At 35.2% G+C, this 18,058-nt stretch overlaps 1 protein-coding gene across 5 annotated transcripts in view; it reads right to left on the bottom strand.

The window, feature by feature from the left end:
- Positions 1 to 2,967: 2,967 nt before the first annotated feature.
- The window catches only part of wge (winged eye), a 129,188-nt gene continuing 114,097 nt past the window's right edge, over positions 2,968 to 18,058 (bottom strand). For all 5 annotated transcript variants that reach the window (XM_069058909.1, XM_069058908.1, XM_069058911.1 and 2 more), the window contains 5 exons: positions 15,966 to 16,194; positions 10,241 to 10,761; positions 8,567 to 8,746; positions 5,027 to 5,188; positions 2,968 to 4,973 (listed from right to left, as the gene is read on the bottom strand). In XM_069058909.1, coding sequence (XP_068915010.1) covers positions 4,746 to 4,973; positions 5,027 to 5,188; positions 8,567 to 8,746; positions 10,241 to 10,761; positions 15,966 to 16,194 — 1,320 coding nt within the window. In that variant the 3' untranslated portion in view covers positions 2,968 to 4,745. The remainder of the gene's footprint in view (positions 4,974 to 5,026; positions 5,189 to 8,566; positions 8,747 to 10,240; positions 10,762 to 15,965; positions 16,195 to 18,058) is intronic.

The following is an 18,058-nucleotide window of genomic DNA, read 5'->3' as shown; positions in this document are numbered from 1 at the left end:
TGGTCATTTAGAGCAGCACCTTTAAATGAAATGCCTTTTCCTTCCTCTAACTTGTTTGTTTTTAAAAACTCCTTATTTTTCGACAAACCGTTGCTTCGCATCACACAAGCTAATTTTCGGCGATTTATCAAATGCACGTCACTTCCGGTTATGTGACACATTTGGCCAACACTGCTAACAGGGATGCAAAAAAGTCACCACAATTTTATTGCCATCTCAAACAGTAATTATTGTTGCTCACGGGGTATTTTCCCCTATAATTGATTTCATATAAATGTTCATCAAGTGAGCTGTACATTTGTAAAAGCACCTTTAATTTAGTTACATTACAAAAGTCACATTTATGAAGGTCATGTCCAATAAATCTTTACTTGGTAAAAATACAAAGACAAAAACAAATAAGAATTACTTTAATTTTATCAGTAAAAAGACGTAATATTGCTTTTGAAATCAACAATGTTAAAATGAACAAAAACTGAAAAATTAGTCAAATCGGGCTCGCGCAGTGTAAGCAACTTTGAAAAAAGTCACTAGCTTTAGCTTTAATACCAACAGAAAATCAGATTTTCATGGCTTGCTTAGATGCACATTTATATGAAATTGAGTATAGATAACAATAATTCAACAGGTTGCTGCATGTACAGTCATGTTCAAATAAATATGGGACAACTGTTGTAACGTAACTCCCAATTTCACTTGTTCATATAAATCTGGGACAACTTTAATAATTAATTAATTAAAATTTTATTTAAAAAACTATTTTGGGTAAATTTAACAATTCAATGGCTGTTATTTTATTATCGTTAGGCATTTTGCGCTAAAATTGCTTTGAAAAATATAATCATTTGTCAACTTTGGCAAATAAATAAAATCTGCTATTTGTTCTGGCAGTAAAAAATCCATGGAAATCTTGTTCAATGTTCAGCCCACATTACCCTCGAAAAATAAAATTGCCCCAAATTGATCTGAACATGACTGTACAGTTGCGGCCCCTACAAACTCGGACAGTGCGACAAATAAAAAATGTTGGATGTGTAACATGGTCCTAAAACTGAAGTTTATAAAATGTCACCCAACTGAAAGAAAGTCAGACTCATTGCGGTACTTTAGTACCCTTTTAAGGGTGCTCCTTTAGAAAATTAACTAAAGGCATATCTCCATCAGGGTTTGATATTCTCTGCCGCTCTGAAAGAGTTTACAACATTTTAAGATCATCTTGTAAGATTAGAAAAATGCCTACGTTGTCGCTTTCTTCTAATAATTCCAGTTTACTCAATTTTCCATTTTGCCAAAAGTATCGTGTTTTTATCAAGAATTATTTCATTTGCGATATGCCTAATGCTCATACCGTCCTCTAGCCTGGTTCTAATTATCGACTTGTGCAGTTGCAAAAAACTGACACTGACATTGCCATACCGGATAAAAGTCAAATTTACACATTACAAAATTTTTGAATTTGGCAGAATGTGTCAACAATCGGTGTCTGAGTTTGTAGGGTCCGCAACTGTACATACCGCGTGAGTAACAATAATTACTGTTTAGTTGGCAATAAAACTATAGTGACTTTTTGCGTTCCTGTTGGCCAAAAATTTGGTAAGTGCTGTGATGCGAAGCAACGGCTCATTGAAAAAGAGGAGTTTTTAAAGTTAAAGGTGTTGCTCCAAATGACTCCAATTATTGTTATCAATAAAAGGTTACAAAAACCAAGACGTTCAAATTTGAAATTTATGTCAGCTGTCAACAATGACAATAATATGTACTAACGGAAATAGGTACAATTCACAGTCTTGCCAATTTCAAGTAAATTTTTTTATTGCGAACTCAAACAGTACCTAATTTTTGTTCACGCGTAAACTGTGGTGTTGGGGGATTTTCGATATGCGAATAGGTAGTAGATAATTTACATACAATACTGAATGGCGAAGTTCCGGACAAATATGCGACATACGCTACGCAATTACCATTTGTTGTGTACGGTGTGATCAAGAATGACTGAATCCGTTGGTTACAATGAAATTTGGCAAATTTGAAATTTACCATGAATGATTCATTTTTGTAATAACATAAATATGTATAACGGACATAACCAAGTGTTTTCAATGTCGTCTCAAGTTAAAAAATCCCGTCAGTGCCAATTACGAGACAAAAAACACCAATTGTTTCATTGCCAACAGACTCAGTCATTGTTGATCACGGTGTATAATGGACATGAGAGTTTTTCGATTCTTATACATATTTCTTCTAAACTGTAGTCAACTAACATTACCTGCTCTTACGAGCACGTCTGTTTTACTGGTTGCATACTTGCTCATAATAAATTTCTTTTTCATAAACAATTCAGAGCTTAAATTCACCTATTTTTGTTGAGGAAGCAAAACGTGTGTCGTGTTTTACTATACTGGTTATGGTACCTTAAAGTTGCCGTTTCGTAATGGATTGTGATGGGGTACAAAAATTTGACAAAAGGTATACTGCAGTAAGTTTGTCGAAAGCACGCCTACACTAATATATCGATGACACTAATGCCTGAGTTAAATGTCAGAACTCAGAATTACAGTCATTTCTATTTATGTGCAAGGAATGTTCAGCATTTTTTTTTTTTTTTTTGGTTTCAGAAATGTTTCTTGGTGTCATTGATCTTGATTGTTTTATTATTTCCAATTTGTGCCGTCCTTCTGTGGAAACTAATCTTTAGAGAATTATAGTGAACGTAACTCTTATCATATCCCAAACGATGTGAAAAGTGCCAAATTATTTAAAACCAGTTCTGAGTTCGTTCAAAAACGTCATGATAAAACCAGAAAACGACGTGCAGCCCTGACTCGTGACGAACTAACGACAAATTGGGTTGTTTTCACTTTTCATAGTAAACGGGCTCCACTAATTCCGTTTGATTTGGGGTGTTGTACCACTTTTAAAAGATTGGATGTAACGGAGTAACGGCCAGATTTTAAGACAAAATACAAATACAAACAAAAAATGCTTTATTTCTAGAATATCAATTAAAAAATCAGAGATTACGTTTTCTAGTCTACATAAAAAGATGCTCAATTTGTCAAGTATATGTATATATTTTTGATTTCAGTTAAACATTCCACAATTTATTACTTCTCGAAGAGGACGAACTGGAAATATAAAAAGTATTTATTTTCACATTTGCACAATATTACTTGCAAAAATGACGAACCAGGTCAAGGCGACTAACTCTCCATCGCGAAGGTAACATTAAAACAAGTGGTTTTACAAACTCGTATATTTAATATCAGGAAAATATTGCTGGCGTATTTACAATAAGCTAGAGAATATATACAAGTTTCTTTTTAATGGAGCAGACCCTGCTTATCATCAAAGCAATTAATATTGTTTACTTCCTGTTAGCACCACTTGTCAAATAGTATGCAAAAATATTACTTTCCATACACACCAATAATAAAATATGTTTCCTCTTGTATATAAATCTAAACAGAGATACACCTAGAAAATATGATAGCTCTTGAAGTACTATAAATAAACAATCGATAAATGGTTCCATGAGTAAGTATATTCAAAATTTTTATCGATACACTAGTAAGTAGCATATACACAGTGTCAAATAAAAATACATCAACATGTCACGTACTCATATATTTCAATTCTAATTGAATACACACATATGATTTGTTGATAGATATTTTTACAAAACACCTTCTAAACGATAGACAGAAGAAATCATATGGACAGTGTAAACTCAGATTGTAACTCGGTTGTATACTCTAAGCACCTAAAACTAAATTGATTTTCATAAGCGTATTGGTACAAATTCAAATAAAGTATTTGTGGAAGAATGATATATTATTCACTTGTTTAAGTATGGAGACATTCATCGTTTTCTATTGTTATAGTATGAAAAAGCGCTGAAAGCCACTATATATAGAATATATTCTTTTAGTACTGAGAGATCTAAGTACATACTAACATGAGTACATTGCACATTTATTTTTTCTGTTTTTGTTAATTTATTTTAACGCATACCAAAAACTGTGAAATTCCCCGACAAGACACTTGTCCAGTCTCTTGGTTGCAAGACCTTTAAAAAAATAGAGCTTATTTGATTCATCTCACACCTACTAAAGTCGACTCGACCAGTCTAACTGAAACGATCCCACTCATCCCGATTAAGTACGAACGACGATTGGTCGAACAATTTCAAAGCTTTTGCTAAAATACTGCCTCCAATAGTGGTAGCCATTAGGTCTTTTTAGAGACATGTACAAAATTAGGCACCCATATCAGACCGATAGTTCCAAAGATTGATGAGACATTTATGGATACCAGTACAAGACCGACATGACTTGGCCTATTGGCGATTCTATGAAAATATATTTTTCGATCTACGTTGTGCAAAACTATAACATATAAGTATATATGTACATTTGGATTGTATCTACAACACAGAACTTGATAGAAAAATCCACAACGACTATTGTAAAATTATACAAAATACAAAGAAATGCACTGCTCGGATTGTCGCCAAACAAAAAACATTATGGTACTGATGCTCAGAACGGTTCTATCAACGCATTCAAACTCATCAAATATTTGTACATTTGTTGCAAGCTACGAGAAAACAATCAAACTTAACGTGTCAACTGAGTACTCCAAAATCAGAAAACAAACAGTACTGACGTTTCCATATAGCACCGAAAATCACTATAATAATTCACACTTTATTACTTTCCAAAGATTGTGTTATTGCTACGTTGCCGTCAGTCCGGCTTCGAGAAGGGAATATTCGGCTCTATCTTGAGGCTAGTGGTGGTCGGATCGTAGTATCCCGCCAGGTAGTAGATGTCGTTGTTGTCGTAGATGGTAGCGTAGCGCTGGGGGTCGTCTCCTAGCCGCTCGATGTACTCCTCCAACGGCAGAACCTCACACTTGTGGGATATCGTCTGGACATCGTTCTCGTCGACGTGCGGCGACTCGAAGAGGGCCCCCTTGAACAAGACGGAGCTGCACCGCACCGATCGAATCGACCGCGAATACTTACGGGATATTTCAGAGTCAGCGGGCATCCAGTCGTCTCTTCTGGGTGGTAGAACCACTTCACTTTGACGACCATGGTCCCGCAGATCTCCCACATTGCCTCTATTTTGCCGATGTAGGGTCTGTCAGGTCTACCCGTCGAGAGGAAGACGGCTGAGTCGCCGACCTTTGTGAAACAAATATATTTACGTCTGTTCGTGGTCGAGTAGAAACATGCACTAACACCGACGAATGAGCAATTCATTACAAGTTCCAACTAGTTCGAAAGTGGTAGCAGAAAGACCGCTCCTATCATCAACTACTCAAATCTGTTAAAAAAGTACTCCGCCTCAGTCAGAACTAGTAATTTTATCGTCGGATATTTTTCTGTTGTACAGAATTCACTGATCCACATCATCCACAAAACGAGTTGCAGATCAGACTTCGTCACTTAAACGAAATACCAAGGAAACATCAGTTTTGCAGTGTTTTAAAAAGTTTTAAACCAACACGAGTACGTACTTATTCAGATGTTTACACAGGTTAAGTGAAGATTTTTTGAAAATATTTTTGACGTTAAAAAAATTGTAAAAAAAATCACGTTCACGTGATGTGGTATGAACATAAAGCTTTCGGTTTGTCCACTGGTTCATTATTCATTCTATTATAATCTGTTTTTTTTTTAATCAAAGAACTACCAACATCGCAATTTACACCCAAAATAGAGGAACATTGTACACTTTTGTTGTAGGGTGGAAAATCTCATAATATAAAAATTGAGGTCATGTAGAGATATTAGTAACCCAGCATGTTAATCAAGTTAATATAACAACTAATCTGAGAGTTTAATAAATGTCTTGCGAGGCATTTTTAGTAACACTTTCAAATTTTAAATGCGAGTTTGCATACTTTGAAGAACATTACAGGCTTTGGCAGGTGTAGCCAATATCATATATGTATATCATTAAATTCCCTAAGTTTAGTAAAATTTTATTATTGCAAACATGAATCAACAAGTCATGGTTCTTTGATTAAAAAAAACAGTTACTACTAATACTAAAAGGTACGAAAATTTCGTTTGGAAAGTTATTTGAACATAAACTTTGTCAAAGAAGTCTCAAGGAAGCCGTCACAGAAAAAATATCATTAGTGACCAAAAAATATTGAAAGGCATTTCTGCCAGAGGAGTTCAAAATCATGCTAACAAAATTTTGGAAAACCATCTTGAAATGCAAGATTGATTCAAAAGCCACAAAAACCAAGAGGTCTAATAGAAATTTCTGAAAAAGTGTAAATATAGCAGCTTCAAAGAAATAAATTAGTGATCTTACGGCCCTCACATGGCTCCAACAAAAAAAGCTCGATTAACTGTATTTTCCGGTTTATGGAAATATCAATTAATTAAAATTACAAAACCCTTTGTACCTTGTCGAATACAAGCGCTTGCAAAAAAAAAAAAAAAACAAAATGGAATTATTGAAATTTGGTGATGATGATAACGATGCTAAAAGCTTTAGTTCATAATTTATAAAGCAATTTTATTGAATTACTTTTTACGGCTCAATTTGTTGATAAGACAATAACGAGAAACATTTACATATTACAAATGAAATTTCACTTTTGAATTTCTAGTTCTTTCTAAGTAAATTTTTTTAACGATTTTCAGTTCGATGGTAAGTATTGGTCCATTTAAATTTAACTTTGCCATACTAAAAACGTACACAGCAACCAATCAAACATATATTATATCGAGAAACTTGTTTGGAAGTTACAAAAATTTCTTTGGAGATATATAAAGACAATTATTTCGAGTAAAACGCTTTGAACTTTATTGTTTAGTGGTTTATTGATTTCGTCAAGTGAGTTTAATTATTTAACCGGACTAAGAGGGCTAAACACAAGTAATACGTGTGATATTTGCAAAGTATCGACGTATGTCACACAGAGTATTCTACAAAGTTAGACATTTGTGAAAACTTGGAAAAATGTGTCACCTCAAAAACAAATAAATAAAAGATGATATATTAAAAAAAATTAGTCAAAGTCAATTAGGAACCTCAGTTGGCATGTCTTAAATTTGATTTTGTTAGGGGTTAGGAAGAATTTCAAAACATTTTGGTGCCGAATCAACCGACCATTATTACGACGACGTTCACAAAGTTATTCTGTTGAATTATTTTTGTTCATAACCTACTTTGACTATTTTCTTTATCAGACCGCATTTATTTGTTGGTATCAAGGGATTATCACATAAATTAAAAAGACTTTTCACATTGTGAAGGATGCGACTGGAGTTGAAATCTAAAATGTCTAATGAAGACTGGGGTGACCAAAATCCTATTGTAATTGTTGAGGGACTTGCCGAGAAAAGCACTTCTATTCATTCGACGAAGTATTTATACCTTAAAACGTTAAATGCGTGAGCACCCCCCCCTTTCTCTCAAAGATTAAATGACATTTAATAGGTGGAGGAATTTCTCACTCTCAAACAAAACAAAAATTATTTCAAAAGCGTCCATTGGATTAAAATGTTACTCGGCAACACATCTGACGTCTAATATAACTCTCCACGCTGAATTTAAGTAACCTACAGACTTAAATATTGTAACAGTATTAAAGCAGATCAACATATGAACATAATAAAAACGGTCATAAAAGTCATATAGTAACATTTTACCAAACAGTGTGTAATATTTTATATTGAGATAACGAGGAAAAATTGCCCATTTCCTAATAAGCTTACCAAAATTATCAGTCAATATGGTATCGTCCGTCGGCACGGTATGATATTTTTATTAGCTTCATAAATTGACACAACACAACACTGCATGCCATTCTAATTTTGAAAAATAAAATGCCATCATAATAGCGATAAACTATAAGCGTTCATGCAGCAAAACTCAATCAAGTATCATCGATTTACCACGAGGTTTTTTGAAAATTGAAAAATTTAAGGTGCTACATACTTAAAATTCAAGAGTACCTAGTTGCTCACGAAAAAAAAACAAAAAACAAAGACTCGTACGAGTTTTAACGCTGCAAGTAATACCTATTTGTGTTCTTCAAATCGCATTCATTTTATTCGAAATCCGTACGACTAACACTCGATTTTGGTGATTCGTGAGCAACTGATTCCCAAATTTTTCAGGTGTTACCAAAGCTCATGCAAAAAAAGGAAACAACGATTTAAAACCAGTTAAAACAAGAGTTCACATCTTACAGGTATGCAATGAACAATTAATGAAATGTTACGTGTTTGACAAGTCCACTAACAAAACGTTCCCAACCAATTGCGTTAAATGAGCTCGACTACCTTCAAAGGCTATGCAATAACAGAATGAATGGCATCTCTGAAACGTTAACTTGAACATCTTAAGTGTCTAATAGGTACATGGGCTGAGTTTAATAAATGTGTGGTTAGCTTATGTTATATTTCAAAAATATACATAGCTTACCTTTTTGCGTCAAATGTATGGTAAACATTAGATGTTGCGACGGTAGTAAAGTGATTATGTTATTTACTAACTAACGAGAATGTGAAGATTTGAAAAGAATTGATACATACAGTTATTGTCTCCTTTCCGCGCTGGATGGTCTTGTAGAACTGTTTCCTAGACCTTCCCTTGGCCCTCGGCCTTTTGTACCCTTTTCCTGACCAGCTCCACAACTGTCTGGCCGGCAGAAAAGCACTCATCTTACTTCGACTCTCGCACGATTCTTGTCTGTCCCTGATTTTCTTAGATTTCTATAATTAAAATACTCAGTAAAAATATCTATCTTTATTAAAATTTGCAAAAGTACATTATTTCATCAGAAAGAGTTTCCGGGGATTCATTTTTATTATCGACAAGAATCAAAAGATATTGGCAATTCGTTAATAATATGGCGCCACACAACCATAATTCGTCATGATTTCATTAAAAAATAATTTTAAATGGCAACAAAAATTCAGTATTTCCATCAATGTAGGCAACCATAAAAAAGTATCTCTCTGCGTTGTATGATTTCCATTGCAGTAAATTACGTCAAACTTTTCAGATCACATAGTCAGGCTAGATCTGGTCTAGTCAGGTCACCGAGAAAATTTTTCAGGAAACGTTAATGTACCGGGTGAGTGAAGTTTTACCGCCCGAGCGAAAACAGCCACTTCTAATCAATTTAAAATTCTCAAAAAATTCAGGAATGATTGTGTATCACTGTAGAACAGTCTGTAAAAATTTCAAAATGTTTAATGAAACAGGTAAAGATTTTGTTTTAATTCAATAACCGCTACATTAATTTACATAATTTTTCAATAAGAGTCCTTTCAAACATTTAGGAAAAATTTGGTGTCATTGAAATCATGAAAACATCACCGGTCTTTGAAATAAATGGGATTTGATATTAAAGTGCAAAATTTAGCTATGATTTATTATTAAATTGGGCGGTCAGTTCCACAAAAGAAGTTGACGTAGGTTGTCTATGGTACTCTTTAGGGACTTAAGAATTACTAGAAAAGTAGTCAACAGATGTTTCCCAACAATGAGATATTTATTTATGACACTGCAGTTCTGCAGTTGTAAATCTTGGTCATTTTTCGCTCTTAATGTTAAAATTGGAATAATTCAAAAACGAATAATTATCTTTTGACGCGAATTTCATAAATACGTTCTTTGAATTAATTGTGAATTATGAGCGCGTACGAAACATTTTTTTTTACTCAAAATCGATTTTTTTAACTTTATGACTCTGACTTAAGTGATAAGGGAAAATTGATTAGACACATTTGAAGTCTTATATCAAGGAAATGTAACCCTAAAGTTTCGTAATTTTTACTAATTTTTTAAAATGGTTAATCGTGCGGGCGGTAAAACTTCACTCACCCGGTACAATATTGGAGTAATTTACTACGATAGAAGTTGTAGGTGTGTCGGTGCTGTATTTTTCGCAGTTGGCAATATGAGTGATCGATCTTTGCAGTGACTGTCATTAGCTTAAAAATGTGTTTCAAATTTATTCAAGTTTTGTGACCATCTTGGCTTAATTCACACAGAAAGAATACCTTAATTAGGTAAGTACGTATTTCACCGTTAAACAACCATATTCTGCAATATTTCTGAATGAATTCTGCATTACTATTACTTCCTTTTCCCATAAAATGGATTCTTCGGTGCTTTTCTTTTGTCGATTCGCGAAGACTGCATACATTTTTTTGCATATCTTTGTGAAAATCTAAGCTCGGGTGCCGCCTTACACCAACCTTTTCCTTGGTAGCCTCCACGATGTCGTCCATGGTAACCTCATCCTCCGGATTAAAAATCGACGAATCTTCCTCGTCTTCACGCTCGTTACTGTCGCTGTCCTCCACCTCCACCGTCTGCACCGGTTTCTCGTCCTTTTTCTCGTCGTAATGGTGGTGTTTCTTGTGCTTCCTGTGCTTCTTGTGGTGTTTCTTATGTTTGCAATACTCGTCGGTACACTTATGCTTCTTTTTCTTCTTCTTATCTTCATGGAGGAGCTTCTGCTTCAGTTTCTCCCGTTTCTTCTTCTTCAGCCGCTTGCGTTCCTTGTGAGATTCTGTGTCGGGTTTGTTGATATCTTTGTTTTCTTTTTCCGTGTCTTTTTCCAATTCTGCGATCGGTTTCAGGGGTGCCGGCAGAGGAAGCGGGTGTGGAGGTGGCGGCGGTTGTTGGGGGGCTTGGCGGCGTTCCTCGGTCGAAACGCTGGTAGACGCTCGACGACGACGCTTACTGAGACTCAACAAAGGGTTGGGGTCGTATTCTGACAAGAAAGAAAAGAAATATAATACTAAACCAAGAGAATACACCAACTTCTGTGTCTTCGGCGTTTAATTTCCAAATTTAAAAAAAAAAACGCTTAATTTAATTTCCTTGCCAACGTAACAATCATAATCAAAATCTTAACAATTTCATAATTATAATATGTAGCTGTATTTTTCCTGTTGGACTATCTTGTTTGTGCGCCATGACATTACATATTTAGTTTGTGGCATAGCGTGTTCAAAATTCACTGACTGCTTCTGCTCATAGGTTCTCTTAAAAATGAAGACTCGGTAAGGTGAAGAAGAAAATTTTTAATTTTCCTTCTTATTAAATTAGTAATCAAAACGAGTATTTTGTGAAGCAGTTAATTGAATTGTAAAATATTAAAGAACCTGAGCAGTCTAAACAACCACAATAAAGTAAATAAGTTACCTAATATTGCTGATTAATTTTTAAACAAGTTATTTCGAACCTGCTATAGTAAAAACCTTCATTGTGGAAATATAGAACAATCGATATGTTGGCGAGTTTATAAACCAATCAAGCACATCTACTTAATTGTATTAAATTAACTTCCTAAGGCTACGCTTCTACAGGGTTGCTGATTGCTCAATTTACATTGCTTGTCGAGATGATTTATAATATTGATGAATAAAATAGATCTCCAATTCAACTCTGATAGGTTAATTATTTATTAAACTCTACCATTTATAGGAAAATTATGTCGTGTAATGTATGTTGTGAAATGGATCACTACCTGTTTTTTGGAGGATCATTAACAGCAAACGTTTTTAAAATAAAACATTTTAAACGTTTTAACTAAAACATCCCCTAAAAAAGGTAGCAATCCATTTCACAAACTGACATAACATCTTGAGAAGGCGGTGGAGTATAATGATATTGAAGTGTAGAATATGTTTTTCATTGCCCTTCAATTGTTTCATATTGTCATTTTGTTTGAGACCAGTTTAAAATAATTGTTTTTTAAGTAAACAAGAGATATTTCTGTGCGTAGTTCTATCAAGATAATAAACTAACCAACTGATTGGCTAGTTTAGAAATTAATCGTTTACGTGGTTAATTGAGTGGAAAATGTATTCTAGCAAAATAACCAACTAAGACTCTAATTAGTTACGAATGTTGCCTTGTTCAAGTTTAATTTTTTTTACAGCAATTCGAAGAAAAAAAAATGTCATCTACCAATTACTACGAAAAATATTGGAAAAAAATGTGATTCCTGGTTTGGCAGCGATAGCGAGCAGACGTGGAAAAAGTGCAGAGATAACAAACGTAAACAACGACGAGTGAGTGAGAGGTGATAAGCAGGAGACAGAGGGCAAGAAAGAGAGGGCATGCCGAAATCGCCGAAAGCAAGGAAAGAAAGCAGCAAGAGAGAAAGAGAAGAGGGTAGGATGTCGGAAGAAGGCCTGAACCCATTCAGAAAGAGTTCCAGAACCGAAAGATCCCCAAGTAGAAGCGAAGAAAGAAATCAAAGCAAAGAAATAGAGAAGAAAATAAAAACAGTGCTCAGAGAGATAGAAGAGGATATGGCGGGAATAGTAGAGGAGAGCAGAGCACGAAGAAAGGAATTAGCGGCAGCGAGAGAGAAAGAGGGAGAGCAAGAAAGAGAGGACATGCTGAAATCGTCAGAAGTAAGGAAAGAAAGCAGCAAGAGAGAAAGAGAAGAGGGTAGAACGTCGAAAGAAGGCAAGAACCCACTCAGAAATAGTTCCAGAACGAGAAGATCACCAAATAGAAGCGAAGAAGAAAATCAAAGCAAGGAAATGGATAAGGAAATGAAAACTACCATGATAAGAGACATGAGAGAGGAGATCAAAACACTAAGAAAGGAATTAGCGGCAGTGAGAGAGGAGAATGGGGAGCTAAGGAAAGAATTAGCGACAGTGAGAGAGGAGAGGAGAGGAAGAGACGAAAAAGAGCAGTTGGAGAAGGCAGATTGGATGAAAAGGATGGAAATGATAGAGGAAAAGATGGAACAAAGAGAAAAGAAGGAGAGGAAGAATAATGTTATAATAACTGGAATAGGAGCAATAAGTGGAAATATAGAGAAGGGGGTGGAAGAATGGTTAGAAAGGGAGATAGGAGTGAAAGTGAATGTAAAGGAAGCATTTAAAATAAATAAAGATAAGATGATGCTAGCAAAAATAGAAAGTTGGGAGCAGAAGAAGAACATAATGCTAAGTAAGAGTAAGTTAAAGGAAAAAAAAGGTGAGAGGATGTATATAGATGACGATTTGACAAAAGAAGAAAGGGAAACACAAAAGAAGTTAAGAGAGTTGGCCAGAGAGGAGAGAGATAGAGGAAAAAGGGTGAAAATAGGATACAGGAAAATACAGATAAGCGGGGACTGGTTTAGATGGGATAAGAGACAGGAGAAACTGAAGAAAATTTGCTAAAAGAAGGAGAGAATAAGAAGACGACTCGGCGAGAAAATGTACAAGGAGAAGGTGAATAAAAAGGTAGGGGGACAAAGACACAGAAAAGTAAGAGAGAAGAGAGAGAATAAGAGAATCGAAGTACAATAGGGAGGAGAAAGAGTATGTGTGAGAGAGGAAAATGATAGCGGGTTGCAGAGGTGGGGACGAGGAGAGAGAGAACAGGAATGGGAAGGAAGGAGAAGAGAGAGAGAAGGTGCAAGAAGTGACGCGAGGATAGTGAGAAGATCAAACACATGCGGCGAAATGAGAGAGAGAAAGAGAAGGGAATGGGGATTAATAGGGAGCGAAGACGGCAGGGAGATGGATGAAAGAATAAGCAAGAGGAGAGAAAGAATAGAGAACGAGAGGAGTGAGGGAGAACAATAAATTGTTATTTTTTATGTTTTGTAATCAGGAATCTGAAAGCCCGTAGGGCAAAATAAAGCATTTTTCGTATTGGAAAAAAATGTACAACAAAATGTTGTTTCTGTTGTGGAATTTAAAGAGTCTTGGACTAATAAAAAAATAGTTTTTTTTGTTCGACACTTGTCAGAATTTGAGAATTTACTCCTGTGTGAACGGATTTTGATAAATGTCACAACTTGAAACTTGTCAAAACGAAACGTCAAGCTGATTTAAAAGATTTTAAGCGATTTGGAGCCTTTAAGGGGCTCGTCGAACAAAAAAACGTTGTATTAAACTACACTGCGCCGCAAAATTAACGCATAATTTAGAAAATTAATCGTATTCCTTTTTAGAAAATTATCACTGCCATTTGGAAACCGAAAATGTTCATTCTCATTATCTTAAAGTTTAAATCCGATTCTCATTAGAAAACCTCTTTTCATAATGCATCATTTAAAATTAAAATTTACAGGCTTTTATAAAGTTTTTACACAGTATGCGCTAATTTTGCGGCGCAGTGTAGTTCGTATGGAAATAAAACTACTATTCTCGTATAGTTTCCTGTGTGTACTTTTTGATGGGACACTTTGTATGAAAACATATAAAACTTGCAATATATTTTTTACATGTTGGAATATGAATTATTCAGTATGACACGTTCCCGTTTATTATGATTGTATTGTTGGTAGTCTAGTTAAATATTAATTCAACTGCAACAATTCCAAATATCTGTAACAAAACAGATAATCTAAATACGACCGTAACATTAACGCTATTTATTAATGTATTTTATTTAAACGCGAACAAATAAAGTCTCTCAGGTTTTGAAAATGTACATTTTTGTATTTTGTTCATTTTCATTTATTCATTAAATATGTATGCTCCGTACGCTGATAGATTGCACGTTTTTTGACAGAAGACAGACACAGAGACAAGTGTTGCGGGAATTAATCTGCAAGACTACAACGGTTTTCTACATAACGTGAAACAATTGAGATGGAGAGTTCAGTATTTTTCACTGCGTTATGTTTTGGAACTAGAATTTAAAAACGTACAATCTATCAGCGTACGGGCTACACACTGCGTTCGTTTTCATCGGGTGTTCATTTAAATTTCCGGTCAAAGTTAGCGTTGACGAGTTGATTGTGAACGCACCACTCGTGTAAAAACACAAACCCAAAAACTGAGATAAGATTTAAACAGCTGATGAGATCATAATAATCGACTCTTCAACGCCAAATTTGACCGGAAATTTAAATGAACACCCGATAGTTCTGAAATGTATCCGAGCAGGAAATCTCCGAGAAGCAAGATAAAAAAATGACAAATTGTTAGTTTCGTCACGCCTTTAATTTTTTTGGAAATTTGTAAAAGCATACCATGAATGAACAATTAAGTGATTTCGAAAAAATTCAAGGTTAAGTTTTTCAAAAATACAATTGTTAAATTGTAAAATAAAATTCATTCATAAATTAAGAAGAGTGATTAATTATAAAAAACAGAAACATATGTGTAGTTTGTTTCAAGTCTTAATGCAAGATCTTCTGTCGATAGCTCAAAGCATAAGAAACGTAGAAACATACATTTTTTCACGATCGGGAGTAGAAATCAACTTCTCGGATGTCAACGTCGTGACAGAAGTAGAGCATTTGCTCCCTAGGGAGTTTTCATTTTTTTGACAGTTGTGACAAAAATCTAATTGTGTTGTCAAGGCAACTACTAATTCCATTAAATTCATCGAAAGATGACAACTCATTTGTCATTATTTTTTTATTCTTAAAATTTGAGATTTTTGTGCTGTTTCTACTCCCTACCGTGAAAAAAATAGTATATATACTTCTGGAGAGAATGCTCATTTTTCCCTCGGTGCTTTGTAGCCCTCGGGCTTCGCCCTCTGGCTACAAACTGCACCTTAGGAAAAATCATGCATTTCTCTCCCTCAATATATAATATACTATTAAGTACTCGTATGTAATTCTCAAATTTCAATTTAATAAGCCAAAACTCCTTATTTACTTCCGATTCGGTAATAGATGTAAGTTTTAATTCAACAATTTGGACCGTACGAACCAATCAAAGACTACACTTTTGCTTTTCACGGTCAAGTGGCTCCCAATCTTACTTTCTCGAACTGTACATGAGCTTCACGTCGCTCTTTCTTTACAGGATTAACTTAAATGTCACTTTAGTGTGCTAATCAGGTGATAATGTCCGTGTGGTAAACGACGATATACCGGCGGAAGTGCGCCAACTGCAGACGCTGGTAGAAATTATGGCGTCCAATTAAATTTCTAAACCAAGCAGCATTTAGCGTTGCGGTCGGTGCAATTATTTAACAAAGTGAAGTGGATAAACTCACCTATGATGGGGTAATCAGGCGGCAACAGTCTGATATCGTCCAGCGCTATTCGTCCGCTATCACCATCATCGAATTCCACGGCGACAAACTTCGAATCCAGGGCAGGATCGGGGGTGCCAGGTTCGGCCACGCTCCCCGGGTACAAGCAGCGGTACTGCTGACTCCAGTAAGCGCACAGTCTGGTACCGGCGATCAGCTCCTGGGTACTCTTGGGGGCGACTTCGACGATCTGCGAAGAGCAAACCACCTCTAACTAATCGAACGGTTTTATTGTTGTTGGCGCGTTTAGCCTTCAGAACGGTGTTATATTACTTGACCCGACAAGTGCCACGGTTTTACAATTCACAGTACATCAAACATCAAACCGGTCGCCTTAAACTTGCTCCGACGAGGCCTCGACTGGAGCCTATCGCATGTGGCATCTCCTCTTTCTCCACTCGGGTTTTTGCTTTTCAGCCAGTCAAAGTATGACTGGCATCTTCTGATAACAACGCGATAACGTTATGGGGAATAAACGAAACCAAGAAAAAAAAACTCCCAAGTGCTACAACTAATCCCTTTTTGTAAGCAAAGCTCATAATGACCCTACTTATCTCTTCCTATTGTGCGACCCACCCGCCCAATTTACTTTGTCAGCGCGGTTCGATGGATCCTAGCAATCAAACTGTTCTTCGATCTAATTCTTTTTGACAAAAATTGAAAATTTATGAACGGATTTTTTTTGTCTTCTACTGGCGAAGTAAATCTCTGGTATAGGGCATTCATTTTAAACGTTGGGTAAAGTTGTAAACTCAAAACACCATAAATTACGAAAGCGGCAAATTTTCATTGTATCGGTACCGTAAAGTAGGAATCCCTCTGTTCATATAAAACTGGTACCACGTGGTACTTTCACCATCTTATCAACGAGCAAAAGAAAGAGACGTCAAAATATCCACAAGTAAAAAAAAATTAAAACACATTTTGTGATCAGTGGCCAAAAAAATTTAAAGAGATTGTTGATTTTAAATAATGTATTTGACAACTAAGATTACTTAATAAAGAAATAAGAGTAATTAGTAAAGTACCTATCCATTACATGTATCTTTTAAAGTAAGTAAAAAATAAATAATAAAATACGTAAACAATAAAAAATTAATCGTCATTCAATCAAATTCACTAGATGATTCACCAGTATTGGCAACAAATGTTTATGGTTTCACTTGATCTTCTAAAAGTTGATCTCGATCCCACCATTGTTTAATTTTGGACCCGAATATATTGAACACAGTTTTAGATTCACTGAGTTTCGGACAAGTGTCAAAGCAGGCAAGTTTTATTACAAAACCCAACATTTAAAATAAATGCACTATATCACATGTACATATTGTTATTCTCAACATGTTCCGTACAAGACGAAACGTCATTTTAATTGAATGCATGTTTTGATCGCCTTATTTGGGAACGTTCATGATTTCATCGAATGAATAATAAACCGTTTATGTTTTGATCCGAGATGGTAGAAAGACACAAATCAATCGACATCTGTGGATCACGCCGAGTTACTCGTTCTTAATACTGTACGTTTAAACATGTAACACGTGTAGATAACACAAAACATTTTTATTTTTTTTTTGTATTTTGACACTGATTAAATACCAAGTGACTATAAAATAATAATATTTAAATCAAGGCACTGGAGTGCACAATAGTACTATCCGTTTATTGGGTGATTCAAAATGATTGTGGCTAAGTATGGCAACTGTGTGGGTGGGGTATGGTTGACATTTGTATGACATTTCATAAGCGTGCATTTGATTTTTTTTATACCATTGCACATTGATTTTTGACAGTTTTCAAAATTGCGCGACTCTGACCTGTCAAAGAAATGTCACATTAATTTTCGTACACAGTTGCCATACTTAGCCACAATCATTTTGAATCACCCAATATTAAACTCCCCCACTGTCAGTGTCCAATTTTTGAGTTTTTTTTTTGAGTGTACCTACCTATGGTGACATACATTTTCAGTTGCCTCTACACAAAATCTAGTTGTAAAAACGTCAACAAGAAAAGTTTGCTTATGTCAATGGAGTTAATTCTCTTTTTTGCAA

The sequence above is a fragment of the Tenebrio molitor genome, chromosome 9 (genome assembly GCF_963966145.1).
Source record: "Tenebrio molitor chromosome 9, icTenMoli1.1, whole genome shotgun sequence".
NCBI lineage: Eukaryota > Metazoa > Arthropoda > Insecta > Coleoptera > Tenebrionidae > Tenebrio > Tenebrio molitor.
The sequence above is the reverse complement of the archived record's forward strand: the minus strand, read 5'-3'. Positions and strand labels throughout refer to the sequence as shown.